The following is a 20,807-nucleotide window of genomic DNA, read 5'->3' on the forward strand; positions in this document are numbered from 1 at the left end:
AAAACAGGTCATAACTCAAAATACTGTCTGTCTCTGACCTTTACGGTTATTTTCAAAATTTTTGTGATCGTAATAAACCTAAAATTAAAGAGTTAGACATGTGACCTTTTATATTTTAAGAGCTTATGTGAAGAGACTAAAGTACAAAAGATTAATGTACCAAAAATTTAATCTTATACCAAATGTATACTTTATAAAGGGTTTCTTCCCCTCACTGACATGAAAATCCCACAAAACGCGCCCAGGACCTACCGTGCCGCTCATGAATCTGTTTGTGTAGGCTGTGATGACACCACATTTGCTCCCAGTAAACAGTTGGCAACTGTCCGGTACCCAAGCACAACTAGTCACCTAGAGAAAGGACAAATCAAAGATTATCATGTTTAAAAAGCATAAGAAATGCTTCTACTTTTCTGACAATTATTTTAAAAATATACGATCACAAAATTTAAGGTAAACATTTTACTTGAAATGATTAGAATATTACAATGCATTGTCTATGATTTTACATTTTTCTGTGTACACACACACACACACACACACACACACAAATACACACAGGGCCATTTGTTCCTCAGAAATTTAAACAAAATGATCCAGGATTGACTAGATCCAAAGTTGAGAGAGAGGAGAGAGAGATGAGAGAGAGAGTGAGAGAGAGAGAGAGGAGAGAGAGAGAGAGAGGGAGGAGAGAGAGGTGTGTGTGTGTGTGTGTGTGTGTGAGAGAGAGAGAGATGCATGTACCTGATTTTTACTTTTATTCTTTCTTTTTTCCTTTTTCTGTCTTTGTAGGGAAACAGAGTATATATATAAATAGAGGTATTGCTTCTAACAGTTCTAAAGATTGCTAGATAGGAGAAGAAAGAAAGATAAACGTGGAGAAAAAATCTGGGATTATTCCTTGGGGATATAAACCTTTGAGTCCCAACCATGGCGACACTATTCAAGATGGCTCACCTCTTTGCTCGGCCTGACAGTCTTCCTCTGGCACTAGTGGACTCCCAGCACCACACCCCCAGCAGCTGTCCCCAGCGCTCTGCCCCCTCTCCAGTCCCACCTCTCCCAGTCGGTCGGCTGGTCAGCAATACCCACACACTTCACTTCACTTCACTAAGAAGACGGCGATCATCAGCCACAGACCTCATCCCTTTCCCTCCTTTGGGCCTCAAAATGTGTCGGCGTCGCCTCCTGATTTAGAGAAGCCCCTCTGTTTTTAACGCCAGCCCCAAACCACCCTGGTGTTTCTCAAACAACTGTCAGAATTTCAAGCTGTCATTTGCTGGCTTCTTCCCCTGGCCCTGCAAACGTTGTTCAAGTGTCTGCTACCTTGAAAAATGACTTGCTTGGAGCCGGACTCTTCTTAACTCTCAATATATCTTCAGAGTCCATTGGATCTAATTTTATCCTTTTGAGTTTCTTTCTTGAATAGTTCTATTTGTAAAGATTGATATTCATAATTTTATTCTTTCTTAGAGGTCTTCAAAGAGCAAAAAGAAAATGTACCTATTTCTTATATGAAGAATAAAACTCATTCTGTCTTGCAATTTACCATATGGGTCGACTGAACTCTTTTATAAACCTAAGTTACATTTCTAGGATTTCAATAATCTCATTTTTTTCTCTATTTTGAAACACTCTGCTATTTCATCATCCTAGGAATTATTTCATCTCTACTCTTCAATTATTCCCAACTATGCTAAAACAGAACAAACAAAATAAGAAAATGAAGAATGATGGATCTCCTGGAAGGATAATGTAAAATGTGAAATAAATTGTCACCTTAAAAAAAATAAATTTATTTATTTATTTATTCATTTATTTATTTTTGGCTGCATTGGGTCTTTGTTGCTGCACACGGGCTTTCTCTAGTTGTGGCGAGCAGGGGCTACTCTTCGTTACGGTGCGCGGGCTTCTCATTGCGGTGGCTTCTCTCATTGAGGAGCACGGGCTCTAGGCGCATGGGCTTCAGTAGTTGTGGCACGCAGGCTCAGTAGTTGTGGCTCGCGGGCTCTAGAGCGCAGGCTCAGTAGTTGTGACGCACGGGCTTAGTTGCTCCGCAGCATGTAGGATCTTCCCGGACCAGGGCTTGAACCCATGTCCCCTGCATTGGCAGGTGGATTCTTAACCACTGCCCCACCAGGGAAGTCCCTAAATTGTCATCTTTTGGTTTTCTTATTGCATTGTCAAAAGAATGTTGTCATCTTTTGAGAAAGTATAAAAGAAGACCAAAGACACATTTCTGTAGTCTACTTTCAGCTGTCATCGAACACAGTTGGAAATTGAGAATTTTTCATTTTCCGGCAATAATAGAAAAGAGAAGAAAATTGACAGGAACATGTTTCACAATTATGAGATCAATCAGAAGATAAAGGCTAAGAGACAGCAGGACTCTAATCTGTAATGATGATGATGAAATTGATCAGATAAGTGAAATCTCAGAGTGTGAGTCTTCATATGATAATACCCTGGACAAACTTTCTCACACTAAACAACCAATGAGTGAACAACATATTTCTAAGAACAAAATGAAATATGGTATTCTTATCTAGTTAGTTAGGCACTTGACCGGAAGTACTTATCACACCGTGTTTGCTAGAATCTGGATCATCCTGTTTTGCTAAAAGGACTTAACGAGAGTATTTTTCATCTTTAATGAGTTTCTGGGCCCAACTTTACATGATAGAAATAATTTTTCAGTGCTTAAATTCTTATTAAATGTATAATAAGCTTGTTTTTTCACTGTCCTTTATTCTTACTTTTGTTAGTTTACTGGTAAGCCAGATGACAAAAGGCAGTGACCTTTTTTTTCCAGGCATATTGAAGGTTAAGCAAACAAGCCATTGCTCTCCTTTCTTTCGCTGCCAAAAATTCCCCCAAAGTAGATGACTCCATCTTTAAAGTGCTCAGGGAATGGTGACGAATGTTAGGACTATATAAATAGGCACCAGGTGCTATGCAGGTAACGAAGTCAGAAACAGTAAAAGAACTTCCTATGGAAAGACAGTCAAAGAAAGAAGGTTTAACATACAATTTAGTACCGGAAAAAGTTATGGCAGTACTGTGTGTGTGTGTGTGTGTGTGTGTGTGTGTGTGTGTGTGTGTGTGTGTGTGTACATGGTGTTTTATAGTTTACAAAGCACTTTCAGAAACATTGGAGACATTTTTACAACAGCTTTATGAGAGAGTGGTGGGAGTATGACTAGCCCAGTTTTAGAGAAGAGGAAAGAAACTCAAGTTGGGTAAGGTTAAATTCCTTGCCAAAGGCTACATAGTAAATAACAGAGCTGGACACTAACACAGATCACAGAGCTACAGTTAGCTCCAAGGCTCTTTCTACCATGTTGTGATGCCTAAATACCCGGTTCCTTTAGAAAAAGCCAAGTATAAAACGTGGCACTCTGGTTATTGAAAATGACATAGTAAAGGGACTTCCCTGGTGGCGCTGTGATTAAGAATCTGCCTGCCAACGCAGGGGACACAGGTTTGAGCCCTGGTCCAGGAAGATCCCACATGCCGAGGAGCAGCTAAGCCCGTGCGTCACAACTACTGAGGCTGTGCTCTAGAGCCTGTGAGCCAAACTATTGAGCCCTTGTGCCACAACTACTGAAACCCACGTGCCTAGAGCCTGTGCTCTGCAACAAGAAGCCACCGCGACGAGAAGCCCGCACACCACAACAAAGAGTAGCCCCCGCTCACCGCAACTAGAGAAAGCCCGCACACAGCAATGAAGACCCAACACAGCTGTAGAGAGAGAAGAGAGAGAGAGAAAGAGAGAAGAAGAGAAAGGAAGAAGGAGGAAGGGAGGATGGGAGGAAGGAAGGAAGGGAGGATGGGAGGAAGGAAGGAAGGAAGGAAGGAAGGAAGGAAGGAAGGAAGGAAGGAAGGAAGGAAGGAAGAAAATGACACAGTAACTAAAGGTAAGTGGACGCTGAGAAGAAAGCAATGCTGATTTTGTTCCAATACTGAGCCATGAGCTGATGCTGGCTCAACAAGAGACTGGGTAGAGGACAAACTCTGGGGACATAGACAGCGGCAGTTAGGGAGTCTGTCAGCACTGTAAACAAGGCATACATCCAGCATCACCAGCTCCTGGACTGACTGTAGGATATTAAAGACTAGCTGCCATCAGTCTGACTCCTTTTTAAAGCATTATATTTAATTATTATTATAAAGTACTTCATGAAAATGTTTACCTGATACTGCTGTGAACCTTGTATAAAGTTTATTGGAGGCTCGCTCTGTTTACTCTTCAACCTTAGAATGTTATCAGCATACCCCCAGCTCAGGATGGCGGACCACTGAATGTCAGTACTGTTCATGCTTCTCACACCTCAAGGAGGAGAAATAAAAGCATCAGTTGCCACTGCCTCAGTTATTACCGGACAGCCGGCCACAATGGCAGGTTAAAGGTTCAAGTTCACACAGCAGAACACGGTCATTCCAGTGCAAAAGCATCTTTATATCCGTAAGATGGACCCAACTGTGTTAGTTTTATTCCTTTAAGGTTAATGGGATTCTAAGGGTAGAACTGTATTCTTTTTCACCTGTGGTGTTTTTGGTTGGGATTTATATGACTTAGTACTAAATTTCTGTTAAGAAATCTTTATAAAAGACAGTGATAATCAAGCTTCCTCTATTCATGTTCTGTGACACCTTACTTTTAACAATAAATATGAACTAGAAAATGTTTTAAAAAACATAGATACCCTGTTGAAAAATCAATATGGACAACTATTAATAATACCAGAAAGGGACCATTGCTAGAGCAGAAGCAATCCTGAGAAGGGATAATTTAATCCTTTCAACTGCAAGGACTGCACGGGAGACCTTCGTTTAACAAGGTTCTTTTCTTTTCTCATTGGACCCGTACACAGTATTATGTCCTTTTGGGATAAAGATCTGGACCTCCTGACATCAGCGTTTCTCATGATCTACACCTTGTTGGCACATTGACTAGGGCAAATGCAGCATAAATGCTGTAGCTGGTGCTGCCCTGGAAACTTAGAAGCTTTGAGTTCCTTAAGGAGAGAGAATGTGAGTACCTAGCATAATACCCAGCATATAAAGCAATAAAACAAATAAATATTTGTTGAATGAATCAACAGCACACTGAAAATGTAATTCACAGATTTCTTTTTGTTTCGTTGAGTATAATCCCAAATGTGGACATCACTTTTGCAATAAAGAAATTGGGATATCCTTGTTAAATATAAACTCCTCTCTATATAAGCTGCTATGGAAAGGAACCACACTTCATGAGCCTTGGGACCTTGCAAATTCTACCATAAAGACTGGCATGTAGTAGGAACTCAGTAACTGCTCCTGGTTTCTCATTCCAGCAACACAAGAGGCACCATATTTTTTAAAAAAAGAAAAATAAACTTCTGCTTTATCTATTTGAACAGTGGATCTTAAACAGGAGTTTGCAAGAAAATGGCTTTTGTAGCATGCACAGGCTTAGACTCAAGCCCCAGAGATTCCGAAGCGGTATGTCTTCAATGGGACCCAACCAAGTATCAATATATTTTGAAAAAAAGTACCTCAGGCAATTTTGAGGCATTGTCAGTTCTCAAGTAATTGGCCTATACTGGGCTAAAGATCATGAAAACCATGGCAGTTTAGTTGCTATATTGTATTATGCATATATAACTAAGCAAAATGACACAGTTATTTGACACAGCAGTGCTTAACACACATGGCCTTCCATCTGCCAGGTGCACTCCCAGTCAGTCCAGGCCTCTCCGAAATGGCCCCGTGGACAGTTCTGCGCTGGGTACAGCAGTGAACACTCACACGGCCCCTGGCCCCAGGGTGCTAACTGTCCAATGAGCATTTATTTATTAAGCACTTAGAATGAGTCCTGCGCTGTGTTAGTCATTCCTTATATTATTTCATTTAATCCTTACAGTGAATTACCCTGTGAGATAAGTCCTTTCATTACTCCCATTTTATAGCTTAAAAGCCAGGATTCCAAAAGTGTAAGTCATTTCCTCAAGATCACACAGGTATTAGGCAGCAGAACTGGAACGCAAATTCAGGTACCGTGCCGCCCGAGGCCATGGCTGTAACTTGTACGATACCACTTCCCTGGACACACCTAGATTCTGATAAATCCCAAATACATTCTATGAGGAAATAAAGTGTAATCTGAATGAACACAGCTATTAAGGGCCACTAAGGGCTTGTGACTGAAGTGGCACCAATAAGACAGGTTAGCAATTATACTGGACATATTTAAGTCCCATCATTAGCATGATAATACCAGCCCTTTCTCTCTGCTCTAAAGAGATAAACTTCAATCCACCCTAATTAATTTTTTAAAGATAAATTATTCACGCATTTTGGTACTTTAAGTATTATTAGTAGTAAATTACTCGTGACATACCTCATAGCTAATTGCAACGTACTAGTGAGAATAAAGTACTGATATTCCGACGATGATCAAACAGATTTTACCTTCTCCTCCTAGCTCACTAAACTTAGATAAAATGGTGCGCAGCCTCTTTTATTACTGACAACTATAAAGGCAATCGATCATTCATTTCATGACAGAATGAAGAGTGAGTCTGAAAGAACTGTGGCCCAGCCAGCACACTGAATTCCTTTAGGTGGCCGATGTTTGGCATGGTCCTGGCATCCCTGCACTGTGGTGCTCCGTCGGGTGGGAGGCCATGTGGACCGAGGAGCACAGTGCACAGAACGCAAGGTTAAACACTAACAGCGCGGAATGCTAAGACGTGTCTGGTCCACACGCGGGCTTCCGGGCAAATCTGCACACACCTGATACGAACAGATGGGTGCCCTCAGTCATTCATTTTAGTGTTTAAAGCCCATGCCTAGGACGTAGGAAGAGTTCTTTCGCATTAAGTAAAACGGTTAATTTGGGAGGACAGAGGGATTACTTGAGCGGAAAATGTCACTAGTTTGCCACAGTGTAGGTGACATTTAGAAATATGAAGAGGGCCTCTACTGACAGCACTTTTCCATGTGTTGCTTTCAGTGAGTCAGTGCACAGAAAGGTGAGAAAAACATTGCCTTCCAGACATACATATTTTTAAAACCTATTTTCAAGGCTATCATGACTTTCTTGTTTTGTTTTAATCTCATGCCTGTCTCTTCTGAGATCCTAGATTTGCTGGTCAGGTAAGTCTGTCTATTCTGGAATTCAAGAGTCTCAAAGTGTACATTTATATAAAACTGTTAATGTTTTCATCTTGTGAGACATTATTCTTGTCTCCTTCAACACCTCCTCTCATTTCAAATGACATTGCATTAGTTCCCATTTTTTTCACGTACTATGTTTTTAATTCCTACGTTGCATTAAATGAACACAAATTTGAGTTTAGTTTTTTGCCAAGGACTCAGAAAACTTAGAAATAAAACAAAATAGCAGCACAGATGAGGGGAAACATTCAGATCTCATGAAAGATTATGCCTAGGACAATTTTCATGTTTGATTTTACCTTGTTCTTTTGCTGTACGTCATCAGAAGACAGAAATTTCGGGACAAACCGCAGATTGCTCTAGTGGGCAGCGCCTGGAGAGAACCAAATCTTTCTCCGTGTGGCTGGCTGAAGCAGACCACAGGTACTGGGGCACTTGGGGAACCGACATACTCCCCCCACTTCAAGCCTTTTATCCATGACAAAGGACTCTACAACCGAGGAAAGTAAAGAGTACAATTTAAAAAAAGGTAGTAAATATAGAATCACTTCTAATTTAAACTCCAAACAGAGTAAGGGAAAGCAGCCTGATTATAAACCCTGTGTGGGCAAGAATTATTTTATAATTTTTTACTTCCCCCGTGCTTAGCATATGGAAATATGTGTTCTTGGTTGCTAGACACAGTGATGAACAAGACACATGAAGTCCCAGCGCCCGTGGAGCTGTCTGATAGCCGGGAAGCAGGGCAGACAACAACTAAACAAATACATCACAGATGTCAGCTGGTGCAAGTGCTATGAAGAAAGTCAAAGAAGGGGAAGAGGACCAAGAGTGACAGAGCTGCCCGTTTAGACGCGGGGGTCGGGTAAGACTGTCTGCGGACATAATGTCTGAGCAGACACCTGAGTGAAACAAGAGAGCAAACTGGGGGTTCTATCTGGGGACAGGGCATGCCAGGCGGAGGGAACAGCCAGTTGCAAAGGTCCTGGGGTGGGAAGGAGGCAGGTCTGTACACGTTCCCACTGCAAACAGACATACTGCCTCAGGTCCTTCATACTTGCCAACTTCAACTAGTTAACGAGCAATAAGTATAGTGGCAAATTAAATGGCGTTTATTACTTTTCAGAGACGTACTGTTATTTTGACATGTTAAAATAATCGATTCTAGTAAAAATAATGACCCTGGTAATGACAATGACTAAAATGATTTGTAAGGCTTCAAAAGCATATGAGTTTCATTGACAAGTAAACACAAAACAAAAATACAGCTTTCAACTATGAAACACAACACTGGTGGCCTGGGTTCAGCAAAGCAACATTGTCTCTCATATTGATGTTTTAAATTTAAATTTCATTTTTTACTAGTTGTATAAGTTTTGTTTGTATTTAACATGCAAATTTGATATATATGAGCTCTGAGCATAAATAACTTACATTTAGTATTCTATTTGCGTTCTACCTTTAGTGTATTTAAGAAGCATTATTATAAGAAACGACTATCAAAGCAAGATCTGTAAAAACCATGTTCTCTTAAAGTGGCTCCCAGATGACTGCAGTTCGACATCCGTGCTTTACTTTATCTCCAAGACCTTCACAACCTCTTTCCCTTGCCTTTTCATTTTCTGCGATTTCCTTCTGCAAACCTTTGTAACACTTCACAATTCACAATCTCCCATCTTTGCTGCTTTTATAATGAAGAATTTAGTTGAGGATTAGAATCCATTTTACTCTTAAGGCTTGCTTGCTTTATTTTTCTATTTCAGAGTAAAAATTATACCTACTTCCCTTTTTTTTTTTTTTTTTTTTTTTTGCGGTACGCGGGCCTCTCACTGTTGTGGCCTCTCCCGCTGCGGTGCACAGGCTCCGGACGCGCAGGCTCAGCGGCCATGGCTCACGGGCCCAGCCGCTCCGCGGCATGTGGGATCCTCCTGCACTGGGGCACGAACCCGTGTCCCCTGCATCGGCAGGCAGACTCTCAACCACTGCGCCACCAGGGAAGCCCCCTACTTCCCATTTTAAGAGGCAATACTTCTTATCATTACAACCTGGAGGGGCCAAAAAAACATGTATGATTTCCCCCTTCATTGTAAACCCAAACATTTACACTTCTGGTCAGCACCTCTGCTGGAAGATAATAACCAGGAAGGACCACGCTAGGCATGTCTGCACTGGCACAGCCATGCTCAGACTCTTCCCGAGTCCCGGATGGTTCCTTTCCTCTCATTTGCAATGCCTGTTATGTCACTGCCTGGTGAGGCTCTCCCCAGTAATGACCCTCAGGGAGGTTACAATCCGACCTGAGCTCCCAAAGTACTTTCTTCATAGCACTAACGCAGCATTTCCTACACACAGAACGTAGTGCAGGCATCTGTGTTCACTGGCTGGCACTCACCTTCAGGCCGGGACCGTGCTACTCACTTCCCTGCCCCTAGAGCCTGGGAGGGGACCTGACGGCTCAGGAGTTGAGCCAGTTTTTGCTGAATTCTATTGAAATCCAAATGACATACCGGATAGGGAATTTCCTTGACCTGTTCTCTGGTTTCCCGGAAAGCAAACTGCACCAACAACCCCACGGCAGCAGGAAGCTCCCCTTCGATGTTGAGCTTGGAGCCAGGTCTGCTCGCATGGGCCGACTGGAACAGCTGACGAGGGGTTCTGGCCGTAGGTTTTATCATGGTTTCCAGTGCTCGTCTCTGAACTGGATCTTCAACTGCAGAGACATCCATTCCAAAATATGTCTGAAGAATAAAAGAAAACGAGAGGTATGTAAAAAGCAAGACTTGGCGATAACACTGAAGGGGAAAACAACAACTTGTTTTATTCTCTAGGCAATGGTTTACTCTTCTCTGTTTCAAATGAAAAGGATTTTGAAATGTTTTTGAACAGGTTAACAATCATTAATAATCAGAATAGGAATTGAGATCAGAATAGGAATGATCAATGCTTCTGAATGGATGAATGAAAATAATGCACCTTGATTGGTGCTAATTAGGTATGTTTATAAAATTAATTTTAATTTAAGAGAATATCATATGAGACTTGATTTATCTGCACAGCAAAGGAATCCATCAACAAAATGAAAAGACAACCTACTGAATGAGAGAAATTGCTTGCAAATCATATATCTGATAAAGGGTTAGTATCCAAAATCTATAAAGAACTTACACAACTCAGTAGCAAACAAACCCATCTAATTAAAAAGGGGCTGCACTGTTGGTGGGAATGTAAATTGAAACAGCCACTATGGAGAACAGTATGCAGTCTCCTTAAAAACTAAAATAGAGCTACCATACGACCCAGCAACCCCACTCCTGGGCATATACCCTGAGAAAACAATAATTCAAAAGGAGTCATGTACCACAATGTTCATTGCAGCACTATTTACAATAGCCAGGACATAGAAGCCACCTAAGTGTCCATCGACAGACGAATGGATAAAGAAGATGTGGCACATATATACAATGGAATATTACTCAGCCATAAAAAGAAACAAAATTGAGTTATTTGTAGTAAGGTGGATGGACATACAGACTGTCATACAGAGTGATGTAAGTCAGAAAGAGAACAAATACCGTATGCTAACACATACATATGGAATCTAAAAAAAAAAAAAAATGGTTCTGAAGCACCTAGGGGCAGGACAGGAATAAAGACGCAGATGTAGAGAATGGACTTGAGGACACGGGGAGGGGGAAGGGTAAGCTGGGACGAAGTGAGAGAGTAGCACTGACATATATACACTACCAAATGTAAAATAGATAGCTAGTGGGAAGTGGCTGCATAGCACAGGGAGATCAGCTCAGTGCTTTGTGACCACCTAGAGAGGTGGGATAGGGAGGGTGGGAGGGAGATGCAAGAGGGAGGGGATATGGGGATATATGTATACGTATAGCTGATTCACTTTGTTACACAGCAGCAACTAACACAACAGTGTAAAGCAATTATACTCCAGTAAAGATGTTAAAAAAAATGGGAAAAATTACGGAACTTTTCTGCAAAGGAATATTATAAATAAATAAAGGAAGAAATTAAAAGACCATGGCGGGGGGCGGGCAGAGGACCTGAATAGACATTCTTCCAAAAAAGACATACAGACGGCCAACAGGTATATGAAAAGATGCTCAGCATCACTAATCATCAGGAAAATGCAAATAAAACCACAATGAAATATCATCTCACACCTGTAAGAATGGCTAGTATCAAAAAGACAGGAGATAACGACCGTTGGCAAGGATGTAGAGAAAAGGAAGCCCCTCTGCACTGTTGGTGGGAATGTAAATTGGTGCAGCCACTGTGGAGAACAGTATGCAGGTACCTCAGAAAACTAAAAATAGAGCTACCATATGATCCAGCATTTCCACTTCTGGGTATTTTTTTTTTTTTTTTAATTTATTTATTTATTTATTTATTTTTGGCTGTGTTGGGTCTTCGTTGCTGCACGCAGGCTTTCTCTAGTTGCAGCGAGTGGGGGTCTACTCTTTGTTGCAGTGCACAGGCTTCTCAGTGCAGTGGCTTCTCCTGTTGCGGAGCACGGGCTCTAGGCGCACGCGCTTCAGTAGTTGTGACACGCGGGCTCAGCAGCTGTGGCATGCGGGCTCAGTAGTTGTGGCTCGCAGGCTCAGTAGTTGTGGCACACGGGCTTAGTTGCCCCACGGCATGTGGGATCTTCCCAGGCCAGGGCTCGAACCTGTGTCCCTTGCACTGGCAGGCGGATTCTTAACCACTGCGCCACCAGGGAAGCCCCACTTCTGGGTATTTTGAAAACACTAATTTGAAAAGATACATGCACCCCTATGTTCATTACAGCCTTATTTATAATAGCCAGGACATGGAAGCACCCTAAGCATGCACCAATGGAATGGATGGAGACAATGTGGTAAATACATGCAATGGAATTATTACTCAGCCATAAGAAAGAATGAAATCTTGTCACAACACGGGTGGACCCTGAAGGTATGATGCTAAGTGAAACAAGTCAGACAGAGAGACAAATACCATACAAATAAGTATGATCTCATTTATATGTGGAATCTAAACAAACAAAAGACCAAGCTCCTAAGATTGGTGGTTGCCACAGGTGGGGTGTGGGCAAACGGGTGAAGGGAGCCAAAGGTACAAACTTCCAGCTATAAAGCAAGTAAGTCCTGGGATGTAACGTACAGCATGGTGACTGCAGTTAATAACATTGTACTGCAGATCTGAAAGTTCCTAAGAAAATAAATCTTAAAAGTCTTCATCCCAAGAAAAAAAATTTTTGTAACTATGTATGGGGTGGATGTTAACTAGACTTACTGCGGTGATCATTTTGCAAATGATCGAAATCAGTATGCTGTATACTGGAAACTAATATAATGTATGTCAATTATACCTCAAATTAAAAAAAAAAAGAAAAACTAAATGAGGTTTTTCTTTGGTCTTGTCTTTCAGTGAGAGTTGATGAAAAATAATCAGGTTTCAAAATTCAGTTCACCCAAAATAGCTTCTGCAAGCAGGTTAGTAGGTGGCTCTATTTTTTCTGTGGCTGCCTGTCAGATATTGGTCAGAAAACTAGAGTCAGGGAATTGGTCAAAATCATTTCAAGTGGTCAACAAAATCAAAAGAGACAAGAGAATGCAGCTATATGGCAACACGAAGACTGAAGAAAACTAGGGGAACCTGCCCCACCTCAATTTCTCAATTCCTAAAAATGAGAACTAGAAGTTCAAAACCATCTGTGTCTGCCTGAAATTACGTGATATCCAAATGCCCTTTTGTTCTTTGATGGGAATATGCTCAAAGAAAGAGTCTGATTCCTCTCAAAACACAATGGCTGGTGTCACAGGATGACTTTGTGTCGCTACCCCATCTTGAAGATGTCTAAGAATATCAACTATTGAGATATATTTTCTTACAAACAGAGACATTAGTAAGGAACCTAGATTTTTGTAGGTCTATATCTCTTCTCCTGTCTGGGCTGAAGAATCAGGATTCTAAACACCAGCATCACTGAAACCTAAGCAAAGTCTTTGTGCTTTCCATCCTGTAAGCTCAAGAGCAACTCATCCATGCTTTATTTATCCTTGGAGAGGATTAATTGAATTCTGATTCCCTCTCTCTGTGTTTGCTGTGCAGGTTTCCACATACATTTCTGAACCTGACTAGAACGTGGCAGTGAGAAGGCTGTAATGTGATGTATATCCTTCCAGCCTCCCTTAGCCAACCAGGCAAAGCTGTCAACGGAGGAAGCGGGACAGCTTCACCTCCCCGGCAAGGGGCAGAAGACTGGATGAGAAACAAAGTCAGGGTATTCCATCTTCAACCAAAACACTGCAGAGAGAGGTTGGCACACTTAATGTTGCACGCGACTGGTGTCCTCCATGCTGTCGCCTTTCTTAGGACATGAAGCTAGAGAGAAAGGGGGTTAGGGCAATAATCAGTCTAGAAAAGGAGTAAAAATTCAGGATCTGTCACAGTCCTTTTCTTTCCCACCTAGTGTTCATACATATATATATATATATATATATATATAAAGACTTCATGTGTAATACTAAATTACTGAAAAAGTCATTTGTCCAAAGTGATACATAGGAAAAGGTATATAAAAATGAAATTGCGATAGAATGTTAGTAGGTAGCTTAAGAGACTATTATTTAGGTTCTAATGAAAACTGTAAGTGCATCTGAAAGAGCAGCAGTGAAAATTGCAAGCTTTTTAACGTGAAGGGTGTTGTTACACTTTTCTTCTTAGTGTTAGAGTCAGATGGAGGGTGATGTGTACTTACTTTATTATTTTTAAAGCTAGCAGTCAGTAGCTGGGTATAGATCTGTAATGCTTGTGCATCTTGCTTGTGTAATTTAGCTTTTAGCATTGAATCAGTCAGCAAATTTCAGTTTTATATCTGCATAGAACATCTCTATAAATACCAAAAAAAAGTTTCAAAGATTCTTCAGAAGTTAATCTTCAACATCCACTCCCCTCGCCACCACCCTCGCACGACCACAAGGGCTCAAATACCTGTTGTTATAAACGCTTATCTAAGCAGGCTCATTCCTAATGGTTGCTTGATTTAATATACCCGAAAATTCAAATGAAGAATGGAATAATCCGATATCCAGGACTCTTAAAATTTACTTTAAATTAGTATCTTTACATTCTGTGGTATCAGTTTCTAGTGAACCCCATATATTGGTGAATGACGAATTAAGATCAAAAGGCATTTTTACATTCCTCTTAAAATATTTTTTCTATTTTTTTTAAATTAATGAATGAATTAATTTATTTTTGGCTGCGCTGGGTCTTCGTTGCTGTGCGCGGGCTTTCTCTAGTTGTGGCGAGCGGGGGCTACTCTTTGTTGCAGTGCGCGTCTTTCTCATTGCGGTGGCTTCTCTTATTGCGGAGCACGGGCTCTAGACGCACGGGCTTCAGCAGTTGTGCCACGCGAGCTCAGTAGTTGTGGCTCGCGGGCTCAGTAGTTGTGGTACATGGGCTTAGCTGCTCCACGGCATGTGGGATCTTCCCAGACCAGGGCTCGAACCCGTGTCCCCTACAATGGCAGGCGGATTCTTAACCACTGCGCCGCCAGGGAAGCCCTTACATTCCTTTTTACAAAGTTAACATTTATTTGGACTTAACTGGATGGCAGACATTACCCTGTATGCATTTTCTTATTTATGAGGCTGGTATTATTGTTCACACTTTACAAATTTGTACATTAAGGTACAGAGAAGTTAAGGTCACACTGCAGGTCACACAGTAAGTGGTAGAGTCACAGAGTGAGGATCTGAACTCAATTGTGGATTTAGAGACTGTGTGCTTAATTGTGACACTTGGTTTTGTCCCATGAATTGAGTTTTATTAAATTTCTAGAACAGGACTTCCCTGGTGGTCCAGTGGTTAAGACTCCACGCTTCTACTGCAGGGCACACGGGTTAGATCCCTGGTCAGGGAACTAAGATCCCACATGCCGCGTGGCGCAGCAAAATAAATAAATAAATTGTATTTAAATTTTCTAGAACAATGGAATAAACTCTATGCTTTTTAAAGCTGTAAAGTCTCAAAGAATTAATGAAAAAAATCTAGTAAGATGAGAATTAAGTGGTATATTTCAGCATACAGATACTTTTAATGTGAATTTTATATGAGAACAATCGAAAATTTGTGCCAGGATTATAGGCACAGAGTATATTGAGGTTAATGTCCAAATTCTTAATTGCGTTTAAAGTTACATTTTGCATCAAATATGAACAAAGTTCAAAAATTACACCTCAGTCTTTAAAACTCATAAAAATTTTATATACATTTTTATAGAGATATATTTTACTTACAATAAAACAATACAGATTTTTATAGTACCATCCCATGCAACCATCATGCAAATTAAGGTATAGAGCATTTCCATCACCCCAGAAAGTTCCCTGGTGCACCTGTGGCAGTCACTACTCTACTCCCCAGAGGCAATTAGGTTGGAAATTATCTTAAAGAAATAAAGAACCATCTTTAAGATAAATTCCCCATGATTTCTACCACTAAGAGATTAATGTTCCTTGTTCTTGAATTTCATGTAAACGGAGTGGATTCATACAGAGTGTACTCTTATGTAAGGCTTCTTTCATTCAGTGTAAAATGCTTTGGAGATTCATCCATGCTGTCACAGACATCTGAAATCCATTCCTCTTCACTGTTGGGTAGTATTCCACCTACCCAGTATCTGGAATTGTTAGTCTTTTTACTTTCAGTCATTCTCAAGGATATAAAGTGGTAACTCATCGTGGCTTTAATTTGCATTTCCCTGATGACTAAAGATGCCAGCACCTTTATCATTTGCTTACTGGCCATTCATATATGTTCCCTCCCTATGTGAATCTTATTCACCTTCGTATCCCTAGAGCCTAGCAAAATAAATGTTTCCTGAATAGATAGATTTTTTTTAAAAAAAGGTAGACTATCTAACAACATTAAAAAACATATGTTGAGGTGTAACAATTCTGCTTCTAGGAATTTATCTTGAAGAAGTGAAGAGGTACGTAAAGAAATAATCTGAGGAATATTAATTTTAATAGCAAATGCATACTAACTAAATATCCACAATAGGGGACTGGTTAAATAAATTATTGGATAGCCATACTTTGGAATAAATAGTATTAATATTATATAAATGGAGTGATACATATGTATAGATAAAAGTCTAGAAGGTGGTTTGATATTTATTTTTGGATGATGATATCAAAGTTGATTTTAAAATTTCTTCCTTTTGCAGTCTGTATCTTATACATTTTTCTAACAAGGCACAAATATTGCTTGTGCAATAAGGAAAAATGAGGCCATTTAAAAATAGAACATGTACTGATACACAGGACAGTATGCAGAAAAGAGTTACGTGGCAGGCCTGAAGGGCTCTCCTTAGGATGACATGCCTGCAAATGTGGTCCTTGGCTGGTGTCTGGGAACATGGATTTCAAGAGAGTTCCCACCTTCTCTACCTGATAAGAGTGGCTCACTGCACCCAAACTGTACAAACAGTGTGGTGTATACTGAATACTGGTCTCCTTCTGGACGCCTGGAATTTCAGGACTTGTGAGAGGGAGGGTGCCTACATGACCAGTCCTCAATAAAAACGCTGACACTGCATCCCTCATGAGCTTCCCTGGTAGACAACATCACACGTGCTGTCACAATTTGTTTCTGGAGGAAGTGAGTGAGTTCCTTGTGATTCACTGGGAGAAGTCTCTTGGAAGCTTGTGCCTGGTTTCCTCCAGCTTTGCCTGGTGCATCTTTTCCTTTTGCTGATTTTGCTTTGTACCCTTCACTGTAATAAACCTTAGCTGTAATTACAACTATACGCTGAGTTGTTAAGTCCTCATCCAACCTGGGGATGGTCTTGGGGAACCCCTGACAGATAGTATCTTAGTTATTCTTAAAGAGGCGAAATATAAAACCTGAAAAATCTTGGGCAAGTTTAGTGTCTTTGTCAATTCTCTTTGATAACTTGAGTATTGTAAAGAAACAGTCTAACCTTCTACCTTATATAAATGCAGAGTTTTAAAAGAGTCACTTACAGCAGGATGAAAAACATTGATGGCTTGGACAGAGGCCTTCCCTTTCTGCTTATACCCGAATACCAAGTCGATCCACTGACAGATGTTCTGGGACACGTAGTCAGACTCTAGAGCCTGTCTATGGATAAGGATAAAAAGACGAGGATCGTTACGTGCCCAAGGCGGGAGGTTGACGTGATTAACCCGTTCACCATTCTGGCGTACACCAAAATCGAAACCTAAAAGAGAAGAGTAATATCAGTGTTTATCTCCCCCGGAGCATGCTTCCTTTGGCCCACTGAGCAGATCGTAAGAGTTCACAGAAACAGCTATTGTGTGCTATAAACTAGAGAAGGAGCAGCGAGAGGATAGTAACACGGTTGCTCACCCGCTGACTTACCCCTCACAGAGCTACATGGATTAACGCTATCTATCCTAACTGAATCTGAGATCTTTCAACTTTACCCTTCCACCGCTTTATATCATATTGAAAAACAAGCAGAAAATCATTGCCCACTAATTCCAATATTCCAGTTATCAAATCTTCAAATGCATCAAGTGAGAAAATATCTCAATTGTAAACCTGATTAAAATAAAGTGAAGGCTTTTGTGTAAGCATTTCTGAATGATTGGTGTTAACATATAATAAATTCAAGACTACTTATATGTAGTAAGTATTAGCATTCTGTAGTTTAAAAACTCAACAAATACAAAGTATACACATTCCTAGAACGAACTGTCTTAGTCTATTAATTTTATGGTAAATCTATAGGTCTGTTCTGATTTCATTTCCACTAAGCATTCCTGTGGACAACAAAATTATACTAACACACTGAGTAAGAGGGTTCTTCCGCGATGTAAATAAGGTATTATCTAATTGCCTCATTAGTCTGCTAGTGTAAACAAAAATCTCAGAAGTGTTTCTTTAAAAAATTGTCCTAAAGGAAATGTCACCTTTGAACAGAAATTTTTTTGTGCTAACCTTTTTTTTTTAATGGACAGAAAATCCGAACACCATAGCAGAATCCAAATTTAAAAAGGCCTCTTAAAAGCTAATTATGCTCCATGTAAAATTAAGTTGCTGTCTGCCTACTTCTTGATCTTGTGAAAACAACTGGAAGGATCTTCACTAATTTTGGAAGTGCTCTGAAATGATACGATATAAAATATAAACTAAGGGCTTATATAAAATTAATACGGGGTGGGGGTGAGGGTCACCTCAAAAATCCCAGCAGTCATCCAACAGACAGCTGCAGGGTGACAGCGTTGGGATGTACTGGCTGAGCACCTCCATACTCTATGCGGCGGCTTCAGGGGAAGCAGCAGAGACTTACTGATTGATCAATGGTGACGAGGCATCTAAGGGCTGAGCTAGGAGGGGTTGAGCCACAGGGGGTCTCTGTGAACTCAAATCATTCCCAAATTTTTGGTGCTCTGGGGACACATCACAGAGGTAGACACTGTTCACCCAGAGCAGATGCCTGGAGGTACAATGAGAGGCCTAAAGGAATGCTCATAGGAAATAGCAGGATGTATATCTATAGCAAGTTATCGCTTCCAAAAATGGCTGTAACAACACCTGCTGTTGTGCATGCTTTTCTAGAATCTTGCTGCTCCCCTATCAAATGGCAAAGTCTATGCTCCTTCCTTTTGAATGTGGGCGGGCACTTGTGACTACCTCACAAACAGAATGCAGTGTAAGTGCCACCGTGTGACTTCCAAGGCTAGGCTGGAAAAGGCCATGCAGCTTCTGCTCATCTGTCTAGGGACACTTGCCTTTGGAACCCTGAGTTGCCAAGTAGGGTGTCCGAGGCCACCACGCTGTGAGGAAGTCCACACTAGTCCACGTGGAGAAACCACATGGAAAACCATGGACACTATCTGAAGAGAGAGATGCCCACCAGCCCTGTGCTGCTCTGTTCCCCTGGATGTTCCAGCTCCAGGCAATCTGAATGCACAAGAGACCCTGAGCCAAAACCACAAAAACCACTTGGCTGAGCTGTTCCTGAATTTCTGACCTGCAAAAACTGTGATGGATAATACATTCAATGTTGTTTTGAGTCACTAAGTATTGGGGTTATTCACTATGCAGCCACAGATAACAGGAACATACATACAAGAAACCACAGAGGAATGTGGTTTTTGGACAGAGAAATGAGTCCCTGATTGAAAGCCACCAGGCAGGTACCCCAGCTGCAGGTGCTGATATTTCACTGAGGCATTTCTCACTTGGGCAACACTATGAAGCTTGCTCCAGGTAATTAGCAGCACGGATTTATTAATGATTCTCTAAATAACTCCAGAGAGGCCAGTTAATATAGGAAAAAATTCTGAAGTCATTTGTCCAACATTAACCTCTCTAAAGATATAATTCTCAATTTCATGTATTTCCTAAAGGTCACATAAAAATATGAAAGTAAGTAATGTAGGAAAACAAGCCAAAGATACCCTGTAAAGGATTAACTGATCTTACGTTAAAGAACAGGTAAGATTACCAAGATTGTCGGTCACTGGCATCACAGAAAATCAGATTTTACCTTCTAGTATTCCTTTTCATTATTAGATAACTCTAGTTAGAGTGTTTTATTTCTAACTTGGTCATTCCTCATAAAATCATTGAGATTTTGGTTAATTCACACTGTTCTTTATAAATTCATGACCTTTTTTTAAAATCAGCATATTATAACTTTTGTAATCAGAGAAAATAATAAAGCAAGTTCTGTAACAGAATTAAAATACATGTTTACAAATACTTCTAATAGTTAAAAGTTACAGTTTTCCAGATATACCTAGTCCCATAAAATATTTAACATCCTCAAGCTCACTTGGAAATAACATTACATACTTAATAAGTAAAGGTATTTCTCTCATTTGGGGACTCAAATTTTAGGACTTACAAAAGGTATTTTTATTTTTGGAAAATTGTAAAGTAAGTACAAACACTCAGAAATTTAAATTAGAAACGGTTTACTGTTATACCTTCACGGTTAACTAAGAATTCTGGAAGGTAGAAAAACTCTGGGATAAGTTCTTTCACATCAGTCATGGACTCAAAAGAGGAGAGACGCCAGGTTGTGTGTGTAGAATGAAAAGTTCTGTCTGGGATGTCAAAACTCTGATCTGAAAAAATACAAATAACACACTTTAGACACAAAGACTTGATTCCATTTGAAACTTGTTACAATTAATTCACTTTTACTATTTCAAAAAGATTAAAATGATGTTCACTTTGTCCATAGTTTAAAAGAGATTATTCGTGTTCTTGAAAATAAATATTTCTCTACATAATTTGCAACTGCATTATGTTATTTTTAATCGGTATTATGCTTTCATAGTACATATAACTAGATAAATGTATATCACTTATTTGTTTAATTGATTACTGTCTGCCCAAGTAGAATGAAAGTTCTGTAAAAGCAGAGACCTGGGGTATCAACCATACCGAGCACATTCTAGGAACTGGATAATCATTTATTTACTGAATGAAAGAATAAGGAAGGAAAATTAAAGTTCAAATAGGTAAAATAAGTTTTTTCCCCCATCAAGAAGCAAGATTATTTCTTTACCTCCTTTCTTCCCTCTTTTATTTTTTTTGGGGGGGGGCACTGCTTTTTAGATGTTCTAACTCTA

At 40.2% G+C, this 20,807-nt stretch overlaps 1 protein-coding gene across 5 annotated transcripts in view; it reads right to left on the reverse strand.

Annotated features, from left to right (window-relative positions):
* Positions 1 to 20,807, reverse strand: part of LYST (lysosomal trafficking regulator) — a 175,665-nt gene that overhangs the window by 14,733 nt on the left and 140,125 nt on the right. For 3 of the 5 annotated variants that reach the window (XR_004346215.1, XR_004346213.1, XR_004346214.1), the window contains exons 43-48: positions 20,157 to 20,297; positions 17,199 to 17,416; positions 9,672 to 9,902; positions 7,464 to 7,654; positions 4,194 to 4,330; positions 253 to 351 (exon numbers count right to left, since the gene is read on the reverse strand). Coding sequence is in view for 1 of the 5 variants with exons in the window: in XM_032608455.1 (XP_032464346.1) it covers positions 253 to 351; positions 4,194 to 4,333; positions 7,468 to 7,654; positions 9,672 to 9,902; positions 17,199 to 17,416; positions 20,157 to 20,297 (1,016 nt within the window). In the remaining 4 variants the exon portion in view is untranslated. Of the gene's footprint in view, positions 1 to 252; positions 352 to 4,193; positions 4,334 to 7,463; positions 7,655 to 9,671; positions 9,903 to 13,924; positions 14,057 to 17,198; positions 17,417 to 20,156; positions 20,298 to 20,807 lie in introns of those variants that run through there. The other 2 variants (XM_032608455.1, XR_004346216.1) reach the window with 2 other exon arrangements.

This window comes from Phocoena sinus, chromosome 16 (genome assembly GCF_008692025.1).
Source record: "Phocoena sinus isolate mPhoSin1 chromosome 16, mPhoSin1.pri, whole genome shotgun sequence".
Taxonomy (NCBI): Eukaryota; Metazoa; Chordata; class Mammalia; order Artiodactyla; family Phocoenidae; genus Phocoena; species Phocoena sinus.